Below are 23639 nucleotides of genomic sequence, written 5' to 3'. Positions count from 1 at the left end.
AAGTGCCGTGCCGGGGAAGGGCGGAGATCTGTGGGAAGAGCCTGGGGTCTGGACAGAGCTACATCTCATGCCGGGAGCAGAGGGTAGGGTGTGCTGGGGAAGGCATAAAGGCTCTTACTGAATTCCTTGTGCAATTCGTCCAGCACAGCCCAGTTCTGGTGGGGTTGAGGAAATCTTCACTGAGAGGTATAGACATTGCTTAGTAGATTGATTTATGATTGGTTAATATGTGTGAGAAAATGTGTGAGAGAGCATTTCCACTAAACTACAATCCAAGAAAGCTTCTGTTTTTCATGCTCCAATTTGGCATAGAAAAATGGCTGTCTTGCCGACAGGGAGCCCACGATCCATGCCCTGGCAGAGCCCGGAAAGCCATTTATTAGTAGGGGGAGGACAGAGAACAGACCTGGGTGTCTGGTACCAGCCACCCTGCCCAGCCGCCTGCTGGCCCAGCTCCAGGTGCTGATAGCCTGAGACTCTGGGCCCGTGATGAAGCAGACACTGGCAGGGTTCACTCCCAGCCAGCCATGGGGTGCTGAGATAAGAGGGCCTAATGGGCTGCCTTGGTTACTCTAACAATCTTAAGGCAGGCAGACAAAGGTCAGAAGGCAGCCAGGGTTAAAGGTTCCCTGGACTGGAGTGCTTGTTTTTGTCCAGAGCCATTGGCAGGGTCTTTGGTATCTTCCACCATGCTGGGTAGTGTTCATCAGCTGACAAAGGGGACAGTTACTTTAAAGGACGGGAAATTTATTGGCTCGGATTCTGTTGCCTGCTCACTCCCCATCTCTCCATTACGCATGAGTGGAAATCTCCACCCCAAGCCTATGACTTGCCTTCATCCTCTTTTGCCCCCAGCCACAGCTTTGCAATTTCATCTGTGTTGCCCTGTATATCTAGATGCTGGATGCTTTGCAAAGCATGAAGCCAGCCTTAGAGTCAGCCTCGGCACTCTTGACATTTGGGGCTGGGTAATTCTGCGTGAGGGCTGTCCCGTGCATTACAGGAGGTTTAGCAGCGTCCCTGACCTCTACCCACCGGATGACAGTAGCACTCCCTCTAGTTATAGCAACCAAAAATGACTCCAGATCATCAAATTATTATCAAATGTGTCCCTAGGGGGCAAAATTGCCCCTTGTTGAGAAACACTCAGACCCGGGTTATAATCCCAGCTCTGCCACTTGTTAAGTTTCTTCGCCTCTCTGAATCCCAGTATCCTTGTCCATAAAATATTTTCTATGGTTGTTATAATAACTGGAAAACTCTAAGGTTGATTAATTCCTGGCATGCGGAATATCTTCCAAAGGCAGCTATTATTACCATTTCAGTACTCTATGAATTTTCCTAATTTTATTTTGTTGTAATTCCAGATTTCTGGTGACCAAAGTGTTCAAGAAGAACTGTGGAACTGACAGAAATTTCCTTGGCTCTGTCCCTGGCTGTGTAAAGAAGCCTGGCTTGGATTGCATCACCTAAAAGTATAGTTTGGGGTCTCTCTCTGGGAAAGCTGCTGTTTTCAACATTCCTGTAGAATGTTATCAGCAGCCCTGTGAGTATAAAGAGACTTTGGCCTTGTTACTGCTGGCTCTAGGATTTGAACTGCCTCCTTCACTTCCCATTATGACCATATAGGTCACTGATTGTTCCTGAAGCCAAGGTCTGAATCCCCAGCCTTTGGGATTCAGGGCTTAGGACAGACGCAAACTGATTTAGTAGTAGCATTTGTAAAGGGTTTGCGAAGAGGGAACTATTTCTTGGAATAAGTTATAATTTTGGGAAAATGACCATTTAGCATTGCTGATCAGGGTTTAAGGAATGTTCCCCCTTTCCCTCCACCACTCCATCCCATATTCTCTTCTCTCTCATTCTGACATTATGAACATTTTTATACAATTACATTGAAAAGCATTCTTCAAGAAATTAATGTTCTTCTCTTGGCTGATTTATAAGAAAAGGAAAAGGGGAAGAGGCATAGAAAGAGGAGACCTATTTTGTGGTTCATCGAAAGTATGAGGTAACATGTGAGAAATTCTCCTCCCTCTTCTCTCTCTTCCCACCCACCCTTGTCCTTTCTATAAACACCTTTTTATTTGCTCTATGACAGGCCATGCATAATGATATGTACAGACCTAGGACATAATAACTGAACTAAATAAAGAATAGCGAAATCAATTACTCAATTACATCGGAGTGAGCCACATGTCAACCATAAGTGTACACTTCAGTTGCACACAGATTTTGGTTAAAGTTTTATTTCTTTGGAAGAATATGAGTGTGAGGTACCTAGGACCCAAACAGGAATAAGACAATCTGGGTACCCAAGAAGTAGAGAAACTAATTGGGAGAGAATAAATAATAGAGTTACTGATAAGATTAAATTAGAAAATTGACTGAAAAGAGATTAGAACAGTGATCACACAGAGTAAGTGGTTAATAGATTTTAGGAGAAGGAGAAAAGGAAGCAGAGGGGGAAGGAAGGAAGGAAGGGAGGGAGGAAGGAAGCAAGGATCCTATACATTAGTATACATTAAATGACAAATGAGGGGCATAGGTAATTCTTTAGGAATTTAGAGAAAACTCCAGGGCATGGGTTATTCAAAGAAAGCTCCTTGAGGCAAACATGGAGAGACATATGAAATGTCAAGTAGTGAGTCGAAACAGAGGTCTCAGTTTAGCCAACAACTTAAATATTTCTAAGAGATAAACCCTCATCAGGAAATATTCTACTAAACATGAATTCTCTTGAATTGCTAACAATTCTCTTCTGAGCTCCTTGAACTATCAAGCTAATGAAGGACAATAAAAACCACTGCCTCTTAGTGTCTTAAACTGTGTATTTTTAGAACACAGGCATAAGATTTGCCTACGTAGTGAGTATTCCATGTCTGATGGAAAGACCAAGGCATGTGTAGGAAAGGGGCACAGCTATCTTCCCTCAAGGCAACCAAAAAGAGCTGAGACATGCCCTTATTTACCCACCCTAAGCTGGTGGCCATGAATTTCTCTCGTGTAGGGTTGTAAGTTCTTTAAGTCACTACCTGCTGCATAAGTAGTAGCTCCTTATATTGTTCCTAAGTTTACCTCGTTTGGACTCTCAGATTCATATCTGAATCCCTAAACATTCCAGTTCCCATATAAAGAAAAATATCTCCAAGTCTTTCATTTCCCTATGGGCTGGAATGGTTGTTTCTTGCCCAAATATGTTTTTAGAATCAACTGGGATCAAGTCTTCATTTCTATTTAGGGCAAGAGGAAGGAGGATGTTCCTAGACCTTGGCACATTTGAGAAAATGAGATGATAGCAAGCCTGGACCCAGCAATATGAGGCCCTGTGTGAGGTCAGTAATTTGGAATTCCTTCAACTGATATTTTCTTCGTGTATTTATTTGACCTTTACTTAGAAGGGTGAGGAAATATTGATTTTTTTTAATTAATAAAAATACCTTTCTTTAGTGCTCAAAATTAAGACCTGATTATATGTGAAGTATGTAAAATTACTTATTTTCTTTTTAACTGTTTGTAATTGCCTTGGAATTTCCCTTTTCTGGACTAATTTCTTGGGAAGCATGTTATCTAAACTTTAAATAATAAAATAATCACGTATTCTCAGTAAACAGCTCTCTGGTGCAGTTGTGATGGGCATATAGCCCTTTGGGAGGAGTGGTATTTATAGTTCTGCTTGAGAAGTTGTGTACTTTGTGGGAAGCAGGACCTATTTATATTTTACCAACGTGATCTGGGATCTAGACAGCAATCCAAATTAATAGGTGCCACGTTTTCAACGTCTTCTGCCCAGTTGGCCTGGCAGTGGACCCAGCTCTGGATGACCAACTGGGCCGGACTCTGGAGGTCCCAGTGTCAGTTACTCTGGGCTCCTCTCTGGCCATTCCTTGAGGGCTCACTATTTGGGAATTGCTCACAAGTGACTGGCCCCTCCCAATGATAGATAATTCCATTGTGACCCTATCACATCTTCCATGGTTTTAAAAATTCAAGTTACTTCTCTCATCGTGTACTTTTCCCTTCAAATTGTATTAGTCATCCTATTCATTTTGGAGATTACTCATCCTGCCCACAATCTGCTTTTACTCTGGTGGTCTACTTTATAATATTTGATACTGGGACAATAGGATGTAATAAAGACAGTCTTTGACTTCAGAAACTTAGGGTGATTCTAAGTGACCTTTAAAACCTTCTGTGGAGTCTGGTGGGGGCAGGACAAATTATACCTCTGCCCTTGGAAAAATCACTTAAATTGCTCCTACATTCCATTCAAGGCCTTATAACGCTACACGATTTGTCCCCTGTTTATCTTTGACCTCTTGTCCCATCACTCTGCCTCATTCACTCTATGTTAACCAAAGGGGTTTTCTTTCCATTCCTTAAAAATGGCAAGCTCATTTTCAACTCAGAGTTTTCTTTTTTCTTTTTTGGTCTGGAACACTGTTCCCAGGTTTCTACCTTGTTCATTCTCTTACTTCATTTAGATGTCTATTTAGCTATCATCTGATGACCTCAGAGAAGCCTTTCCTAACCACTCTGTCTAAGCAAGTCACCAGCCTCACACTCATTCACTCATTCCAATGTCTTACTCATTCCAATGTCTTACTGGTCTTCTAGGACCTGAAATATCATCTTGACTTTTTCTTCTTTCATTATCACTATTTGATGTTATAGTATATATTTATTTTTGTTGACTGTCTTCTCTTCTAGAATATAATCTCACCTGGGGCAGGATTTTTTATCTGTTTTACCTACTACTGTGTCTCTAGTATTATATCTCTAGAAGCCAAAAGAGGTAAAGTTAGGAACAATTTAAGGAATTAATATAAAGAATATAGTAGGTAGTTACCTAAAGAACTTACAGCCTCACAATGAGAAAAATTTATGGCCACCAGCTTCGAGTAGGTAAACAAAGGAGACTGTGGCATTTCAGGGGGAGTTTCTGGCTCTTTCTGATTCCTGGCTTACAGTAGGTGCTTAACAATATTTTCACATAAATGATTAAATACTTCAAATTAAGAGTTGGAACTAGATAATTTCTAATGTCTTCTCTAATTCTAAAATTTTATGTGTCTTTAAAATCTTAGAAGTGTCATCAATTTAGTGAAATAGGATGTCTTTGGAATTCCTATGAGATCCTAGACTAGAGGAATTCCATCCATTTCATATTGACAAGAGAGAATGCTTAGGGAAGTAATAAGCTTGTGTCTCTTATTTTCTTTTCCGGGAAGACATAAAAGAAGAGTCAGGAAGACATAAAAAAGAGAGTGTTTTAATAGTGGAAACTGGGCTAAAACATAGAAGGTGTGCTCTATACTCTTCAAAGTGCCCGTGTTGGCAAACACGTAGAGAAGTTTGAGAGTTAACAGCTGTCACCAGGGCCCCAGGCAGAGTTGCAGAGAAGGTCAGGCTTGTGTTCTGCATTCCAACCCACGTTTTTCTTTCTGAGTCCACTTTTCTCCCCATTTATTGTACTCTAGCTATTGAATTTCCTTGTGCTGCATTTGCCTTCTAAATCTTTCCCCTCCCTGATTGCTCTACTGCTCTGCACAGAGATTTATTTTGTTTCTTTCTCACCCAGCTATAGTTCCAATCCCCTGATTGTCACGGTAGCCCAATTGATTAAAAACATTTATATTAAAGGGTCAATTGGACCTAAAGAAAATTTGCAGTTTGAAAAAATGGTCCAATGTCTTACTGGTCTTCTAGGACCTGAAATTCATGGAATTAGGATTGCAATCTGATATACATGCGTAAACACACACACACACACACACACACACACACACACACACAAATATCCTATTCCGCTGTTAAAGTTACCCTGCAGGCTGGGCGACAACAAAGGCAGGCTCGCCTTGGTAGAAAGCCTAAGTGAGCAGTCATGGCTGTCTACATGCTAAGAGCAGAATATGCATGCTCATGTGTATCCTGATATTCCTGGGTTTGAAGGTATAATCTTTGACATTTTTCTAATCAGACCAAACTAGCAAATAATTGTTTTCAGAAAAGGGGATTTCTTAACCATTGCAATTTTTATGGTCTTATGGAACAGACTACAGAAAAATGTACTCTGTGATTTAACAAAATAATTTAGTAACAATCCCTTAGAAGTCATCTTGACATGAAGCCAGAGCAGAGACCCTCATTCTCTCTTTGCCATTAAAGGATTTTATCCCTAATCCTGGATCCCATGGACAAGTGGTGATGATGAGTAGGACATATTTCAGCATCTATGTAACCTTTCCTGGAGAGTTTTGAGATGACCGAGGGGAGAGGGCCTACAATAAGACTGGGCTTTTAATTTGTCTCAGGGCCCTCATAATTTGGTGTATAAATGATGAAAGTGACATCACTTTTTCTCTCAAGATGCTTACATTTGAAAAAGGCAGTTATTTAAAAAGTGAGGCCAGTGTCCAGTGGCAGCCCTGGACATGAGTGGGAATTGAGTTTCAGTACAGAGCCCTGTAGCAGTGACTCAAAATCTAGTGCAGTTGGGGTGTGAGCAGTGAACACAGGACAAAGCACTATGGCATTTCCCTTGGATTTAAAGTAGACCTAAGATCAGAATTTCTAGGGCAAAGGCCCAGAAATCTACATTTTTAATGAACACCCCAGGTGACTGTGATGCACAGTCAGATCTAAGATCACTTCCTGTAAGCACCTCTTCTAGTGGAGCAGACAAAGGCTGGGGAATATGTGTACTGATTCCTAGAATCATAGGGAGTACGATCCCTAGAAAATAGGGAAAGGCTCTGCATGAGTTTGCAGCAGGGGATTATAGTACACAAGAGGTCTTGCATAGCTGTGGGGCAGAAGTGGGACCATCTTTAGAAAATGTTTTTTAAAAATCAGCTTATTGAATTTATTGAGGTGTAATTTACATGCAATAAAATACATAAATTTTACTATACAGTTTGGTGAGTTTTGAAAAAAATATTTATATTCATCTGTATAACAACTACCCTAATGATGCTCTGGAACAGTTCCAACACACGTAAAATTTCCTACATGCTACTATGCAGTCAATCCCCTTACCAAGTGGATCCGCACTCCAGGCAACCACTATTCTTGCTTGCATCAGTTTAGATTAGTTTTGCCTGTTCTTGAAATCTGCATATATTCACAGTATATATTCTTTTGTGTCAGGCTCTTTTTCCTCAGCATAATGTTTTTGAAATTAAACTATGTTGCATCCATGAGTAGTTTGTTCCTTTCTATATCTGAGTAGTATTCCATTGTATGAGTGTGGATGGACATGTGGGAATTTTCCAGTTTTGTGCTATTATGAATAAAGTTTCTATAAATATTTTATATGCTTTTTCCAGCTTTTTGTGGACACATGTTTTCATTTCTCTTGAGTAAATACCTAACAGTAGAACTGCTGGATCATGCAATTGGTACATGTTTAACATTGTAAGAAATTGTAAGAAATTTTGTAAGAAATTGTAAGAAATTTTCTGTACCTTTTTGCATTCCCACCAGCAGTGTAAGAGAGTTTCAGATGCTTGACGTTCTTGACAACACTTGGTATTGTCATCCTTTTTAATTTTAGCCTTTCTAGTGACTATACGGTATCTCGTTTTGTTGTAATTTGTATTTCCCTAATGACTAATGGTGTTGAGGATTTATTTTCAAGTGTCTGCCATGTGTATATCTTCTCTTGTGAAATACTGGTTCAAACATTTTGCCTATTTATTTTTGGAGTTGTTTGCCTTCTTATAATTGAGTAGAGTCCTTTATATATTCAGGATATAAATTCCTTGTCAGAAATACCTGCTGTGAATATTTTATGCTGTCTGTGGTTTGCCTTTTATTTTCTTAATGTTATCTTTTTTAAGAGAAAAAGATTTTTGCTTAAATCTAAGTTATCTTTTTTCCTTTTAGTGTTTGGGAATTTTGTGTCCTAACTACAAAAATCTTTGCTTACAATCCAAGGTCACAAATATTTTTATCATAAGCTTTATTCTAGAAGTTCCATATATTAGACTTTTACATATAGGTCTATGATCCATCTTGAATTAACCTTTATTATGATCTAGCAAATTTCTTTTCTCCACAGTTTTAGTCCGGATTCTCCAGAGAAATCGAACAGGATATCTATACCTTTATCTATATCTCTATCTAAATCTATATCTATATATCTAGATCTAGATTTATTTTAAGAAATGGCTCATGTGATTGTGGAGGCTTGGTGAGTTAAAAATCTGCTGGGGGAGGCTGGCAGGCTGGAGACTCAGAGAAGAGTTGCAGTTCAAGTCCAAAGACTGCTGGCTGAATTCTTCTTGCTCAGGGGAGGTCAGTCTTCATCCTATTAAGGCCTTCAACTGATTGGATGTGGCCCACCTACATTATGGAGGGCAATGTGCTTCACTAAAATTCCATGGATTTAAATCCTATTCTCATGCAAAAAACACCCTCACAGAAACAACTAGAATAATGTTTGACCACATACCTGGGTACCATGGCCCAGCCAAGTTAACACATAAAAATAACCATTACATCCACACAGATATCCAGTTGTTTTAGGGCCACTTGTTGAAAATACTATTCTGTTCCCACTGAATTACTTTGGGAAATTTGTCAAAAATCAATTGGCCATATATGTGTGGGGGTCTATTTTTGGACTCTATTCTGCTCCATTGATCCATAAATCTATCCTTAAACCAATACAACTGTCTTGATTTCTGTAGTTTTGCAGCAAATCATGAACTCAAGAGATGTAAATCTTCCAATTATTTTCCTCTTTTTAAAAATTATTTTGGCTTTTTTAGATCCTTTGCACTTCTATATACATTTTCAAATCAGAATGCTACTGTCTTAAAAAATAAAATCCTGTCAGGAATTTGACTGGGATTGTATTGAAGCTACAGGTGAATTTGGGACAAGTGACATCTTAACAATATTGAATTTTTCAATCCATAAAAATGGTTTACTTCTCTGTTTTTTAGGTCTTCTATTTCTCTGAGTAATAACATAAGAAAATGGAATTATACTTTATTTGCATATATTACCTGCTTTTTAACAAAAATATCAAGAACATCTTTCTATTAAATAATTTCTACAGCATTATTTTTTAAATTAATTTTTTAAATTAAATTTATTTATTTTTGGCTGTGTTGGGTCTTTGCTGCTGCGAATGGGCTTTCTCTAGTTGTGGTGAGCGGGGGTTACTCTTTGTTGCAGTGCACGGGCTTCTCATTGAGGTGGCTTCTCTTGTTGTGGAGCATGGGCTCTAGGCTCGTGGGCTTCAGTAGTTGTGGCTCATGGGCTCTAGAGCGCAGGCTCAGTAGTTGTGGTGCACAGGCTTAGTTGCTCCGCGGCATGTGGGATCTTCCCAGACAAGGTCTTGAACCCATGTCCCCTGCATTGGCAGGCAGATTCTTAACCACTGTGCTACCAGGGAAGTCCCTTAAATTACTTTTAATGTGCATAGTTTTGCACATTATGCATATATCATACAAAATTTATTTAAACCAAGCTCCTATTATTGGATAACTTGGTTGTTTCACATTTTTCATTAAAAATTGCTGTGATATTCTCATATATTAATCTTTGTGCAACTAAGAATTTTTTTCTTTGTATAATTTTCTACAAGTGGAACTGTTGGGCAAGGGTGTCCTCTTTCAAGACAGCTTCCTGTTTTCATAATGACTTCTTCTTGGGCCTAAGCCTACAGGTTTTTACATGGTTGAACCAATTTATTTGGCAAAATTGCCACTTGTTTGATTTCCTCTAAGTTTTTTTAATCTGTTGGTGGATATATTTTGCAGAAAATTCTATTAAATATTCATATTGAATCAGGCAAAGACACCAAATATTATATTTGTTGGTATATTTGTTGCTTCTTGGTTAATTTGTTTTTCAGAGTTGATGTGGTCTGTGGGCTGCATCAGCCCATATGCATGGCTATTTGGCATTCATAGTGATGAAAAATATTAAACTGCCAACATCTAAAATCTGGGGGGTATCCCAGATAGCATATGGATTTTCAGGCTCTCTTGGAAAACTGGGAATTTGGGCCAGCATTCCTACATGATAGGAATTAGTGGCAAGGGGGTAATTACTTTAGATAGAACATCCCCTTTCCATTTTGTCATAGTTCTCACTCAGCCAGTGTCACTTGATTAGGACACAGCTTGACTCTTATAGGTATTTGGATTCACAACCCCTGATTTGGTAGGATAGAACCTATTAGAAGACTAATGCTAGCCATGTATAGGCGTATCCTGATTTACTACCCCAAACCATTGTCACATGGTGTCTGCATGCAGACATTGAAATTTCCCAGTGTCTATGACTAATATTTTGTCTCCTGCTTCCTTCTCCAAGAAATTCTAGACCTCCATCTGGTAACCTATCAGATTTATTCTTCCAAAAGGAAACTCCACTCTTCTGAGATACAGAACAGAGATTTTCTCTGTGCTTTAATAAACAAGTTTTTCTAGGTTCTTCTAGTTTCTCTAGAACTATACAAACATAATGTATCTATATAATGTCGCTCAGATTTTTTAGGTCTCAGTTTTAAGGGTATATTGAAGATACAGCTCTCACTTCTCAGTACTTTTTCACTCATGATACAATTATATTAGGATCAAATGATTAATGTGGGATGTTCTCTATTTCCATACCCTACCCAGCCAAAGAGAATTCTCTAATTACCAGATCAATTTCCCTATTCTTTTATTCCTACAAATAGGGATTCTTTTCTGCTAGGAGAGAGGTAAGGTCAATCTACATCATAAAGTGATGCAGAAAAGAGAGGGTGAGGAAAGCCAGAGAAAGGAGAATGAAGTGTTGAGAGACTTTCTGGGGAATTGTGGATTGAAATGCTCTGGATTGGCAGCAAGTATGAGGGGGAGGGGTAGAAGACGAAAGGGAGTTTTAATAACTATTGTCATGGTCTTTGAATTTGGATACTCTTTACGGTTTTTAAGAAACATAAGGGTTTGAGTTCTTTTGAAATTACTTTTGGCTGTGGGAATATATTTCTTGACTGCAACCCTGCTCTGAGACCAAACTGTGTCTGCTCCAGGTTTATAAAGGTTATACAGGCTTATGAATAGGTTTTCCTTGTTCATATCCTTCTAAAATTGTGGTATGATTGTATTCATTTGCTGTTCATGAGATGGTAAGTACTGGACACCTGTTTAAACAGATTTAAGATTGTTCCTTCTGGCCAATAGTTTTGTTGTGTACTCTCTTTAAAAATAATCCAAGACCAAGACAATTGAGAGAGAAATTTCTGTTCTCCTTTTCTGTTTATATTTCTCATTCTATGGTTTTTCTGAGATAGGGAGTCCACATTAAAGGTCATAATGCTTCTGGCTCTAGGGTTTAATTTCTTAAACACATCCCAGGTCAACTGGAGTGCTAGAGTTTATTACTTTTTAAAAACAAAACCCCTGCCAAGTGAAAGGAGAGAAGGGCATGTTTAGATGAAAGTGCTTGATGTTCGCTTTCTGCAGTTTGTTGACATTTTATTGCTCAGTGCAATTTTTCTACCCTTCAGGGCATTCTGCTGAATGGTTTCACAAGAACAGTACGATGAGGCTTCAAAGCAAGCCCCAGGTTTTAGCAACAATGCTCTTATTCCAGTTTATATGAGTCACATGTCCAAAACCTTGTATACATCTGAAGTTTTTCTCATAAACACTAATGCCCAGAAACTACGGTAAGCCATGTTAACAAGCCGTATCAGGTATCACACACTAACATGGAAATCAACCAGGTAGTTCCAAGGTAATAACAGATTTTTGCAGAGGCTGTGGGGGGAAGAGAGGTGTACCTAAACTAGATTTTAGATGTACTGTAGTAAATTCATTCTGGGCTTTCTGTCACCAGTGGTCTGATAGTGCTGGCTGTCAGGTATGAATTTGTCATTAAGAATCGGCTATGTTGGTGTGATACCTTAAACATCGAATTATTACAAATACACCAACAAGATGATATAACCCCAGGAAGTCTGTCCTTCATGAGTCTTTATTCCGTAGGTCAAGGGAAATATGAGCAATGTATTACCTTTAAAGTGGTTCTCGTCTTATTAAACCACATTCATACCAATAAAACATGGCTTTATGAGGGGATCTACACTTTTGTGGTTAAAAAATAAAGTGCCGATTCTTACTCTTAGCACTTGAAGTGCTATCTAATCCCTCTCTTACTATCATCTGCTTCGGGAGCTGACTCTTCCGCCCTCTTTCTATGTTTGTACTGGATTGGATTCTTGTCATGGTCAACAGGGTTAGTCCTAAAACGAGCATTTCTGAGAAGGGGGGCCCACAGAAACGAGTAGGCCTGGAGGAAGAAAGACCTGGCATTAATGGTCATCCCAACCTAAAAAATGTGGAATCTCATTCTCTGGAGGTTTATTAAAGAAAGTACATGCTTTCCTCTATCTGGAATGGTACCCATGTGCTACTTCTTGCAAGCAATGAGAGGCAATAGATCTCTCAGGTCTCTGCCCAGCATACCATGCTTTTCTTTTTGATGTGTTTATTACGGAAAAGCAGGAGAAAGCGGTCTCTTACCTTACAATAAGAAGATCTAACAGCAGGCGGAGTGGGTAGAGTCACTTCATGGCTGACGGTTTCCAACAGGGTAATCCTCCAGGAACTAATGTCAGCCAAACCTGCAACATTTAGGAGACTGTGGGGTCTGAACTCATGTTTAGGAAACTGTTAATACGTATTTGAAACTCCATCTGACAGCCATTCTGCAATATTCATTGCACAACAGAGGAAATTTTCAGCCCTGGTTTTAAATTTTCTTCTCTCTTGCGGGCTTAGGGACGGACCTCAATGTTATTTTAACTTAGTTTCCTCCAGGCAAGGAGATTTACTTAATTAGGTAGCCAATCAAGAAACCCTGTGACTGAGCACTTAGTATCCTGCAGTCCATGTGGTCCTTATGGTTTGTGGTGTGTCTGGAAAACAAAAGGGGCACACAAGGGGATGCTCAGCCATTTAAAATGTCTAGGAGGAGGCTGAAGGATATGCAAATAAAGTAAGAATTTTAAGTGCCAAGATATAGTCTGGTAAAATGATCCTAAAATCAGAGGTGTGATTTTGCTTCGCTGTCAGAGTTTAAGTCCGGGAAGAAACAATGGCCAGGGATTCACTTGGAATGCTGCTTTTGGACATACGGCAGAAAGCAGCACTTTCCATTCCCTTCTGATCACTCTGAAGCTTAAGGATGAATTGCTTCCTCCTGGGGACATCATTACAACCCAGCAGTTGTTCGGAGTATGAAATCATGGGATTCTTCTTGCAGATGTGTCTGCAGATCCAGATAAACAGGGAGATTTGCAGCCATGATGTCAGGAATCCATTCAGACAGGCTACAGTGGAATGGCTCCTTTCTCCTTGAAGTCTTTACAGGTTTTAGAAATTGGCTGTGACAATAAATCCCGCACAAAAAAGGTGGGCCTCCACAAAGGCAACCACCATTAATAACATAATGACAAGTAACTTTCAATCTAACTTGTTATTTATTCCCTGTACCTGCTACTCATTGCCTGTAACAAATTTATGAAAATGTAAAATATATTTAAAAGTACATCTCTTTTAAAAAAGATGAATATAAGGGAAATAAATGCTACAAATAACGAGAGATAACTTGAGTAATTTATTAGCATGTTCTTAATTTATGAAGTCAAATATGGAAAATGTGAAGGAGGGACCTGGGGTGAGAGAAGGGAAGTGTGAATTATTCACCTGTGAGCAGCAAAATTTTTGCATAAGGGACAAGAAATGCAAAAAAGGGGAGGGGGTGGGTGGAGCTTAATGCAGAATGAAAGCTCCTTTCCATCTCTTATTGGGCATGTTTTTCTTTGAACTCAGGTGGCATGTTTTGCCTGTGTTACAGGGTGAGTTTTCCTCAATCACATACTGCCTCTCCCTGACCCCACCAGCTTAAGAGAACAGAATATGACTTTCTGTGATACAGCTCAAGGCGCGGAAGGAAATACATTCTTTTGGCACAAGTTACAGGAGACATACATACTAGCACCAAGTTCCTCTTTGCCAGGAGAAGACCCATATCCCTACCCACATCCACCCACAGGGTCCTAAGCACCATGCTGACCCCAGCCTCCCAGCTGGGGGGAAGGCTGGGTGGGAAGTAGAGCCTCCCACCCAGCCTCTACTTTCTAAGGTAAGTAGAGAGAAAAGGATAACCCATGCTGAATGCTTACTCCAAGAGGAGGCTGAACCTTGAAGAGGGTGAAAGACTAAAAGGAGGTGGGTCCAAAGATGAAGGTCAAGGAGTGGTGTGTCGGTTAAGGTCATCTGACAAGCAGCCATCAAAATGGGACTAGAGGTGCAAGAGAGTGATTGAGGGACAGGCCTTGGTAAGGATGAAGGGGGAGGGAACAGGAGTAGCATGAAGAGGCTTCAGACTGGCACACAGGGCAGACACCTGTGTAGGGAGGTGGGGGGAAGAGTCTCAGACTGCAGCACCTTTTGGAGAAAGATTCGGCCGGGTGAGGGGAGTCCTGGGCCACCACCTGCCCTTAGAGGAGTTCCCTGGCAGGAGGATATGCCGACTCTGATGACTCTGCTGTGCTCAGTCACCAGCTAAGAAAGCTCAGAGAAGTGGGCCACAGCAGAGCTGAAGGCGCTCCCCTCTGCAGGGCATCTTGAGTGGAGCCGGGCAGGGTTAACTGCACGGTCACCACCAGCGGGAGTCCATGGGGCTGGCCCAGGAGGGCTTGCAATGAAGGCTCTGAGAGGCTAGGACTAAGGCTCTGGCAGGTGAATAAAATAGAGAACCCATTTCTGAATCTCTTCCTACCTGTCTCTGTGTTAGAAAATACGCATTGCTTGGCCAAGTTAAGGCTGACTGAACATTTGCCAAGCGTCTGTGAGTTGGACAAACTGCCAGTAAGGCCATTTGGCTGTGGACACGCAGTGCCGTGTTCAGATGTGACCCTCACTTTGACACTGGATTACACTCCGTGGGGACTGGGTAGCCAATCACTGTGTCTGAGGGTATTTGTTTGCCTCTATTAAATGGGAAACTCACAGGGCACATGCCTGGCCTCAGCCAGACCAAGAGTGAGTTCCCCCTCCTGTCAACAACATTGGCCCTGGAGCCCGTACCACACACACCGCTCCTCGTCTTGCACTTCACATAAGTGTGTATGTGATCTCTCCCATCCTGGATAGACAGTGAGCAACTCGAGGTAACAGTTCTCTTACACTTTGAATCAGCATTGCCTTGCACGCACGGTTGTTGTGGGTTTCAACATCAGTTAGATAAAATGAATGGACAGGATTGGAGAGGCAGGGGGTAAAGTGGGGAAAAGATAAGAGGATCCTTTATATTTATTTCAGCCTACTTATTTCCAGAAGGTCTAGGGGTGGCTTATAATACAGATGGGCCACAACTATTGAAGAAGCATAAAGAAGTAAGAATAAAGAAAGGGGGTGAAGGTGAGAAAGACTGGTATACAGCCAGCCCTCCGTATCCGCGGATCCTATCAACTGCAGCTCATGTATTCTGTTACCATCGCGGTTGAATGAATCTGCGAATGTGAAGCCCAAGGACACATAGAGGGCCAACTATGGGACTTTAGCATCTTCGGACTTTGGTATCCATGGCGGGTCCAGTAACCAATCCTACATGGATACCCACGAAAGAATGTACTAGAAAGAACTAAGCTAAGGATTGCTACTGAGATGGAATGCAAACTTTACTTTTGACCTTTTCCTAGCAGGCAAGACAAAAAGGAAAACACAAGTTATATGAGGTTCTTATTAGCTAATAAAAAGAAGCATGCCAGTTTTTCTATAGAAGCAGATTTTTTCCTAGCACTAACTCTAAGAAGAATTTATTTTATGGCTCCTAATAGAGCCATTGGCTTTTTAAACATATGATGGTTTCAATAAGAGTTTGATAAAAAAAATATATAGAAACTTTTTTCTTTATGGCTATTTCTTATATTGATTTTTGAGAAATTCCACAGTTCAGAGATGACATTTCTTTGGGGACTTAGGATGTAGTTCAGCCATCAGCAGTGAAATGAGGTTGATGGATTACATCTGGGTCCATAGCCTATGGAAGGACCCTGAGAAAGGTATGTTACAATAATAATGACCACAGGCTGCTACATTAAGTATCAATTTGACATTATTAGCAAACAAAGTTGTATTCCAATAGAGTATTACTTTGGTTGCATTTCTTTGAAGTTTGGCTAAATAGTTCTGCCGTGGCCACATGCATTTTGATTTGACACTGAACCTTTGTCGTAATAGTCTAAATTCCATATTTGTACAATGATCTAAAATTGGTTCCAGTAGCTCCCAAACTCATATTAAGGGAAACCACTCTGGGGGAATGTGAAAAGTGTTCTGAAAGTCCTCTGGTTTACAAATCAGTTTAAACACCTAACACAATTAAAGGTTTCTTTCGTACTCTGGGATTGTTCAAGGCTCGAGCATGCTAATATGCTGTCCTAGTTTGAGTTCCCTGGTAAGTGGACTCTGACCTGGAGATTAGTGTACAGGAAGTTTATTATAAATGGTTCCTGGGATCAACAGGGGAGGGGAGGGGAGGGAAACAGCATAAGGCAGAGGAAGAAGTTGGGCCAAGCCCACGGGGAGCTCTGGAGCTAGGATGGCTCTCTGGAGTTGTCTCCAGTTGGGTAAGGGACTGAGCGGGTCAACCCCCTACACTGACCAGTCGTTGGATACAGGCTGCCCTGGGAAGGGGCATGCTCTTAGGCAAGGCGCCTCTCTCCACCCAAGGGCAATTCTTGGGGAAGGCTAATTCTTGGAGAAGCCTCCGGGGCTAGTAGCACTGCCAGCAGCTGGGAGAGTGAGTCCTTCGTTTCTGAAGGTGGTACATCACAATGTGTTATGGGATTCTGTATGCACTGTTTACCAAACTAGCAAAACCTCCTTTAATCGTAAAGCACAGCCAAACATCTAGAGCTACTGGTGGATGGAACACAATTTGTGAAATGTACCCTTATCCCAATGAACTATCGGATGTATACTACTTATTCTGTATGGTGAGTACATCAATTAGGTTTTATATTTGGCTACTCCTACCAGAAGCCGGGTATCAGTGACTTGGTCAATGAAAAGAACTTATTTTACTCACTTAGATAATATGCAGGACAGTCCAGGGCTTACACAGCAGCTGCTCATGGAACCAGGTGCCTTCTCTTTCCTTTTCTTCCTTTTTCAGCATGGGACTTTGTTCTCATGGCTGCAAGAGGCGCTGCTCTACCCCAGAGGGAAAAGTACAGGGGCAAAGACAAGTGCTAGGTAAGCTTCTTCCTCCACAAAATTCTCTAAAGCACCACGTCATGATTTCAACTGACTTTTCATTGGCCAGAACTGAGTCACGTGGGCATTCCTGATTTCAAGAGCATCTGGGAAAGTAGTTTTACCTGAGAACACTTAACTGACTTCTCTCAATTAGGAAGAAAGGGTATTGAGAAGGGAATAGCACTGCCTACCACAAATAATAGAATTTAACTCCTGCCTTCCTTGTTCCTAACCGGCTGAACAACTCCAAGAATGCATTCCACAGAAAGAAGAGATAAAATATATTTATAAAATACAAATATAAGTAAGACCACAACATCACAACAGATTGCTACACTTTTCAAATTTATTTTAACTCACACTTTCCACATTCCATCAAAAGCACTCTGCTTTCATTACCATAGATTTACAGTTGTGTTTCCACCACTAGGGACAGCTGTGCACATGACAGGCATTCACTCTGTGTGTGTGTGTGTGTGTGTGTGTATGTCGTGTAAACAAAGGAACATATCTGGCATACAGTATAGCACTGTACTGTGTAATGAGGTCATAAAATACATCGCGCATCTTGCTGGCATATTATGGGGAGCCCCTGCAGCAGTGGTTGGGGAGTGAGTTTTAGTCTTTGTTTCAGCGTGCTTTATCTTGGTTATTGCCATCGACTGATGGGTAGATTTCTGATGACTTGACTTCTGTAGATTTTAGGAAACTTGGGGCAATAACAATTGAAAAGCTAGCCCCATTATGATTAAACATAAAAGTGCAGTGACCCCATCCTTTATGGAAAAATTATTGTTCTGTCTTCTACCCCATCCAGAAAAGAAGCCTCACTTTCTATAATTATATGATTTATAAATATCCTACATATGAAACTATAGTATTAATTTTCAGTTTATAGGCGCATTATACATAAGAGTATTATGCGACACTTCCCTAGAACACCTAGTAGTCTTTTCTCCATACCCTATCCCAGGTTTAGGGGGTACATCATTCTTCCCCTATCCTTGAGGAAGGGGGTTTTTCTGTCATGCTATCTTCTCAAATATTGTCTCAATAGATCACAGCATCACAAAACTAAAAATAGAGGCTACGGTAAATGCCAGAAGGAAGATTTTGCATTTCTAATACACTCCCAGCTGAGGCCAAGGCTGACAGTGCCCGAACACACTTTGAGGCACTGGTTTTAAAACTTGACTGCGCATTGGAGTCCAGGGGCAGTTTTTATAAATGCTTAGGTTGGTTTTATCCAGAAAGTTGGATTTATTTGTTATGATGTTTGGCTTGGGCATCAGATTTGGAAAAGTTTCCCCAGGTGATTCTAATGTGCAGCAAAATTTGAGAACCACTGTTATAAACCAATTAGAAGACTTTTTTTTCCCATAAGTCCCTCCAAATACACAATTTGGTAGACTTCTCTCTCTTTGTATGCCCCTCTACCGTTGACACTGGCTTCTGGGTCCCTTTTTTTCAAGGAGAGTGCCTAGCACAGGGCTTGATTCTTGGCGTGGATCAATCATGGGTTATTGACCACATCAGCTTATAGAACAATCAGTGTTCTATGGACATGCTTTGGCAAGAAGGGAGAGGTGATTTACTTTTCATTGAAAACATGGGTCCAACACATTTCTACTTACTGCAATTCCTTTGCCAGGTTTCTTCTAAGGCAGATCCATATAAAGGACTTAGAGATCTTGAGAATTGAGAGTAGAGAAGAGAAAAGAAAAGGGAGAGAAGATGACAGCAAACAGGAAGGAGAGAGAGCAAGGGAGGAAATGGAGAGAAAAAGAGGAAGAGGAAGGGGTGGAAGAAGATGAATGGGGAAGAAATGAGAAGAAAATGAGATGGATATAAGAATATTGAAAAAATTGCTGGTAGATATTCACTAACCACCATCTATGAGAGGTGGTTCTACTGAGATCAACAACAATGACTGTTGAGATCAACAAACTTATGATCTCATTAGGAGACACAAATCAAGTGCTTGAGAAGTTATATAAAACTATGCAATAGTTAAAGAATAATGTGTTACCAGAGATAACACAGGACACATAGATAGAGCAACAAATCCGAGTTATGGGCAATAGACAGCACGAAGTCCATTTTTATCTGGGGAAATGGTATCAACCCTGTTGTAATGAATTCCTTATTCTTACTTTGCTTTATCAACTTAACATTAAGCACATAGGAGGCTATTGAAGAAATAACATTTAACCCATTTTGCATCAAGGAGTCTTTCAGGGAATTATTGAAATATTTCTTTTATGGTCATTTCCTCCAGCCTGTACCTTTCAGTATGTGGCTTATGAATATACACTTTGAGGGAAAAAAAAAAAAACTTGTAAAAATTTGCTTCTTGAAGATACCTTTCAGAGTCTCATCCATACTCCCGACCCCATGATGTACATCTAGAACTTTCTTATTAGGGTTGAGGTCTTGATACTAATAATGGGAATTAAAACCATTCAAAGCGGTGAAGGTTTGGTATCTTGTTATCTTTTTTAAGAAACATTCTTAATTTGATGTATTGAACTTTGGCAATACAAGTCCCTTTAGTGACATAAAAACAGCCAGACTTTAAAAGATGCTGACAGATGTTGTGATAGTTTTTTTGTAGCGGAGCTGAGTTCCCTGCTCTGCTGCATGTAATTAGGCATGCAGATAGGGCTTCACTCGTTTTACTAGCCCGATGGGAGGGAGTGAGGGCCGGGACCCCAAAGCTGGGCTTACTAAAAGGAAACATACTCTTTCTGTAACATGTAAACGAGTCTTGATTTCTATAAAGAAGTAAGAGTTTGTGTTTTCATTTTTAAAATTCTGCCCAAAACTAAGTTTGTGGTAAGGAAAACATCATTTCTAATAATTTCTAGCACATATAATTCATCCATGTCATAAGGAACTTGGATGGTAAAGTTGTACATGTGTGATTTAAGAACCAGCATTTTTTTTTTTTTTTTTTTTTGTGGTACGCGGGCCTCTCACTGTCGTGACCTCTCCTGTTGCAGAGCACAGGCTCCGGACGCGCAGGCTCAGCGGCCATGGCTCACGGGCGCAGCCGCTCCGCAGCATGTGGGATCTTCCTGGACCGGGGCTCGAACCCGTGTCCCCTGCAGCGGCAGGCGGACTCTCAACCACTGCGCCACAAGGGAAGCCCAGAACCAGCATTTTCAGTGTCCTAGCAACATCATTAAACATAGAATGCACTGTCATGTGGTCTGGCTCATCTGAATCCGCTCGACTTCCCTATTTTACCTTTTTAAAAAATTCTTTGTTCTTCTGTGCTTAGGACTGCGGTATCTAAAATGATAGTGTCAATAAACAAATTGCCAGAGTTTTCTGGGTCAAGGCAGCATCTCTTTCTTTCAAACTCTTCACATTTTCTTTGCTGTGTTTAACTGGGAACTCTGTGTCTGGCTCATAAAATCCCTGCAGAATGCCCAGTCCCCTTCAACTTTCAAGTTTAAAAACACAGCCTGTTGAAGAACAAAACTGGGGCCTCTGGGGGACAGAGAGAGCACTCTCTGGGCCTCCGTCCTTTGCAGACTCCATTCTAGGGCTAAGTCCCAAAGGCTGGCTCACATGTGACTCCTGTGTAACTTCCTCTGCACCAAGCAGGAAACACAGGAATCCACATTTCACATATGCTTGCCATATATTCCCTAGTAGAATCTCAAACACTAGGACAGAGCAGTGAAATGTGAGGAGGCAATCAAAGAGGGCATAGGAAGCCAAGCAGCCACAATCAGAATAGGGCATCTCATTTGAGAAAAAGACAATGTGAGAAACGCAGAACCACACACGGCACCAGGCTCTGACGACAGGAACTCACAGGACCTGAACAAGGACAGAGCAACGTGGCCGAAATTCATAGACATGTTGCTCTATAAGTTGGAAGGAACCTACCTCCTAGATGTGTAGGTAAGCCAGCCTCCCCCTTTCCTAGATTTATCAAAGAGGCAGTGTCCCTTGCCTAAGACCAAAGAGTTGCCCAGGAGTAGAGCCAACACCACAACCCTCCCTTCCTGAGTGCTCGTCAATACACTAAGGAGATAGTGTAGTGCAGGACAGATGGACAGTGTCGTGAGGATAACGAGAAAACTTGTACCGAAGCCAATTCTGCTATTGCTAGTGGTAGTACCTTGGACACAGGATTTACACTTTCTGAAGTTTAATTTTCTAATCTATACAATGGAAGTAATAATACCTACAAATAAGCATGGCTGGTACATAAAAGGCACTTTAATATTAGCTCCTTCGTCTATACGTCACTGCATCTCATCAAGCCTAAGTTAGTCAAATGATCCACCTATGCAAGATCACCTCCTAATTCAGCACCTTGGCCTATTTGGTCCACCAGGATACAGAATGGCCCACGTTTGACTGCAGTAACATTGCTAGTAACTGTTAATAGCATACACTCCTCCCTCCTACTGATAAGAATACATTCTACTTTCAAACTAAAATTTGACAGGCCTCTTACAGGCCATGGCAACCCTTTGAAAATAAAACTCTTGAAGTTGCAACAGAAATATATGTTTACATGATAGGACAAAACCATCTGGAACTTACTCTTACATGGATTCAAAGAGCTGCATCAACAATAGAGCTGTTATGAACTCAGGCTCCACACTGTCTCCTAAAGGAATTAGACAGGCCTCGTCATGTGTTAGAGGCAGAAAAAAGTGACCCAGGAAAAGGGGCTAAATCCTTAGCTGTCATTAGTATTTCCTCATGTCAACACTGCGATCTGAGAAGACAGAAGGAACTGACTGACTTTATATACTTGTCTGATCCTCTAGCACTTAGTGGAAACGAGAATGTTTTATTTGACCCCTATGGGAAAGCAGCTCAACCGGGCAGTTTGTTCCTGAAATAAAATATCAGCCGTCAAAATACTCTTAAAGCCCCTTAGAAATTAGAACATCACAGATTTATTAGAAGGTAAGTGCCCCAAGCTTATAGGTGGCTGTTAACATTGTTTTATTTCCTTTATACAAAAAGTAGAAATGACAGAAAAAAACACTCTTAACAGAAAACAATAGCACTGACCTGGTCTCATTGAGAAGCTGAGCCCAAACTGCCCATGTTATGGGGAAAGGGAAGTTCAACCAACATCAGCAAACACCCATGCAGTTGATGAAATACAAAACGGTGACAGTGGCTTGGTGAATGTCCTGTGGGGAGGTTGAATCAATCTTAAAAAACATACATTTGCCCAACCATGCTTTTAAACAGCATCTCTTTAAAAACAAGTTATATATACAAATATCACTCAAAAATGTGTCTTATATACTCTAGTGCTATAAATTTAAGGCATCCCGATAGTCTATTCTTCTGCTGGTGAGGCACTGTTCTCGTGATTCTATTTCCACAGAGGACAGTCCAGACATTTCCAATGGTATCCAAAGGGCAGCAATGAGAGATAGTAAAAAAGTGATTTATAAGAAGAATTCTTTTGACTCTAGCTCAGCGACGTGCTTTATGCTGTAGGATTTCTTCATTTTTCTATTGATGTCATTATGCCTAAGCGGAAGAAAAACCATAGGCCAAAATTAGATAAAACTATGGTCAAGTTACAATACAACGCCACTAAACAGCTCACCAAAAATGGAAATTATCCTCACACAAACCACACTCAAGAATACTTCATTCCAGCAATCAAGTTATTCTCTTTTCATATAAACCACTCTTTAAACAATAAATAGTAATAACATACTTATTAATAAGTATGTTTTTACTTAATAACATACTTTGTGGACACTTTTAAATTTGGCCCTGGAAGTAATTTCTCAATTATGCTGATTGGAGACCAGGCAAAATTCTACAGTCAAGTGAATTTTATCAGAGTCAAACAAAATAGGAAGCATAGTACTGCTGGTTGAGTGGAAACAAGAGATTTTTATATTTTATTCACTGGATTCACTGGTGACACCTTTTATTCTCCAGTAAGCTTGAGTGTTAGTCATTTAAAGGAAATGCTTTTTCTTTGGGTGTGTGATTACTGAGTAGTAGCATGTTGGATGACCACAGTAGGTAAATCTATGGGAAAAAGAAGAATCTAGGGAAAAATAATGCTGTTTTCCCCTCAATACTTGATACCTCATAAGCCTATGGAAAGAAGTACCAGCTCAAGCTTGGGAACAGTTTTAGTTTTGCTTTTTAAGTGAATTTCCCTCTGGGTAGAAGCATTCATTTTCATGAGATATTAGTCCCATTCTGAGTATAAAATCTTCCAGGGAGGAGTTATCTTCTGAGTTTGAGCTAGACTACATATTACTAAATTCCTTCTCGTTGCTATACCAGACAAAAACAAACTATTTCTGGGAATGGTACTCGCTCACGTGAAGACACATCTGGATGGAGAAC

At 40.5% G+C, this 23639-nt stretch overlaps 1 protein-coding gene across 1 annotated transcript in view; it reads right to left on the bottom strand.

Annotated features, from left to right (window-relative positions):
• Positions 1-22211: 22211 nt before the first annotated feature.
• Positions 22212-23639, bottom strand: part of SNCAIP (synuclein alpha interacting protein) — a 148842-nt gene continuing 147414 nt past the window's right edge. The window contains exon 12 of the mRNA XM_079918025.1: positions 22212-22796. Within this exon, the coding sequence (XP_079774151.1) occupies positions 22712-22796 (85 nt within the window). The 3' untranslated portion in view covers positions 22212-22711. The remainder of the gene's footprint in view (positions 22797-23639) is intronic.

Source organism: Stenella coeruleoalba, assembly GCF_951394435.1.
Source record: "Stenella coeruleoalba genome assembly, chromosome: 3".
Lineage (NCBI taxonomy): Eukaryota > Metazoa > Chordata > Mammalia > Artiodactyla > Delphinidae > Stenella > Stenella coeruleoalba.
Note: the sequence above shows the minus strand (reverse complement) of the source record. Positions and strands in the feature narration are given on the sequence as shown.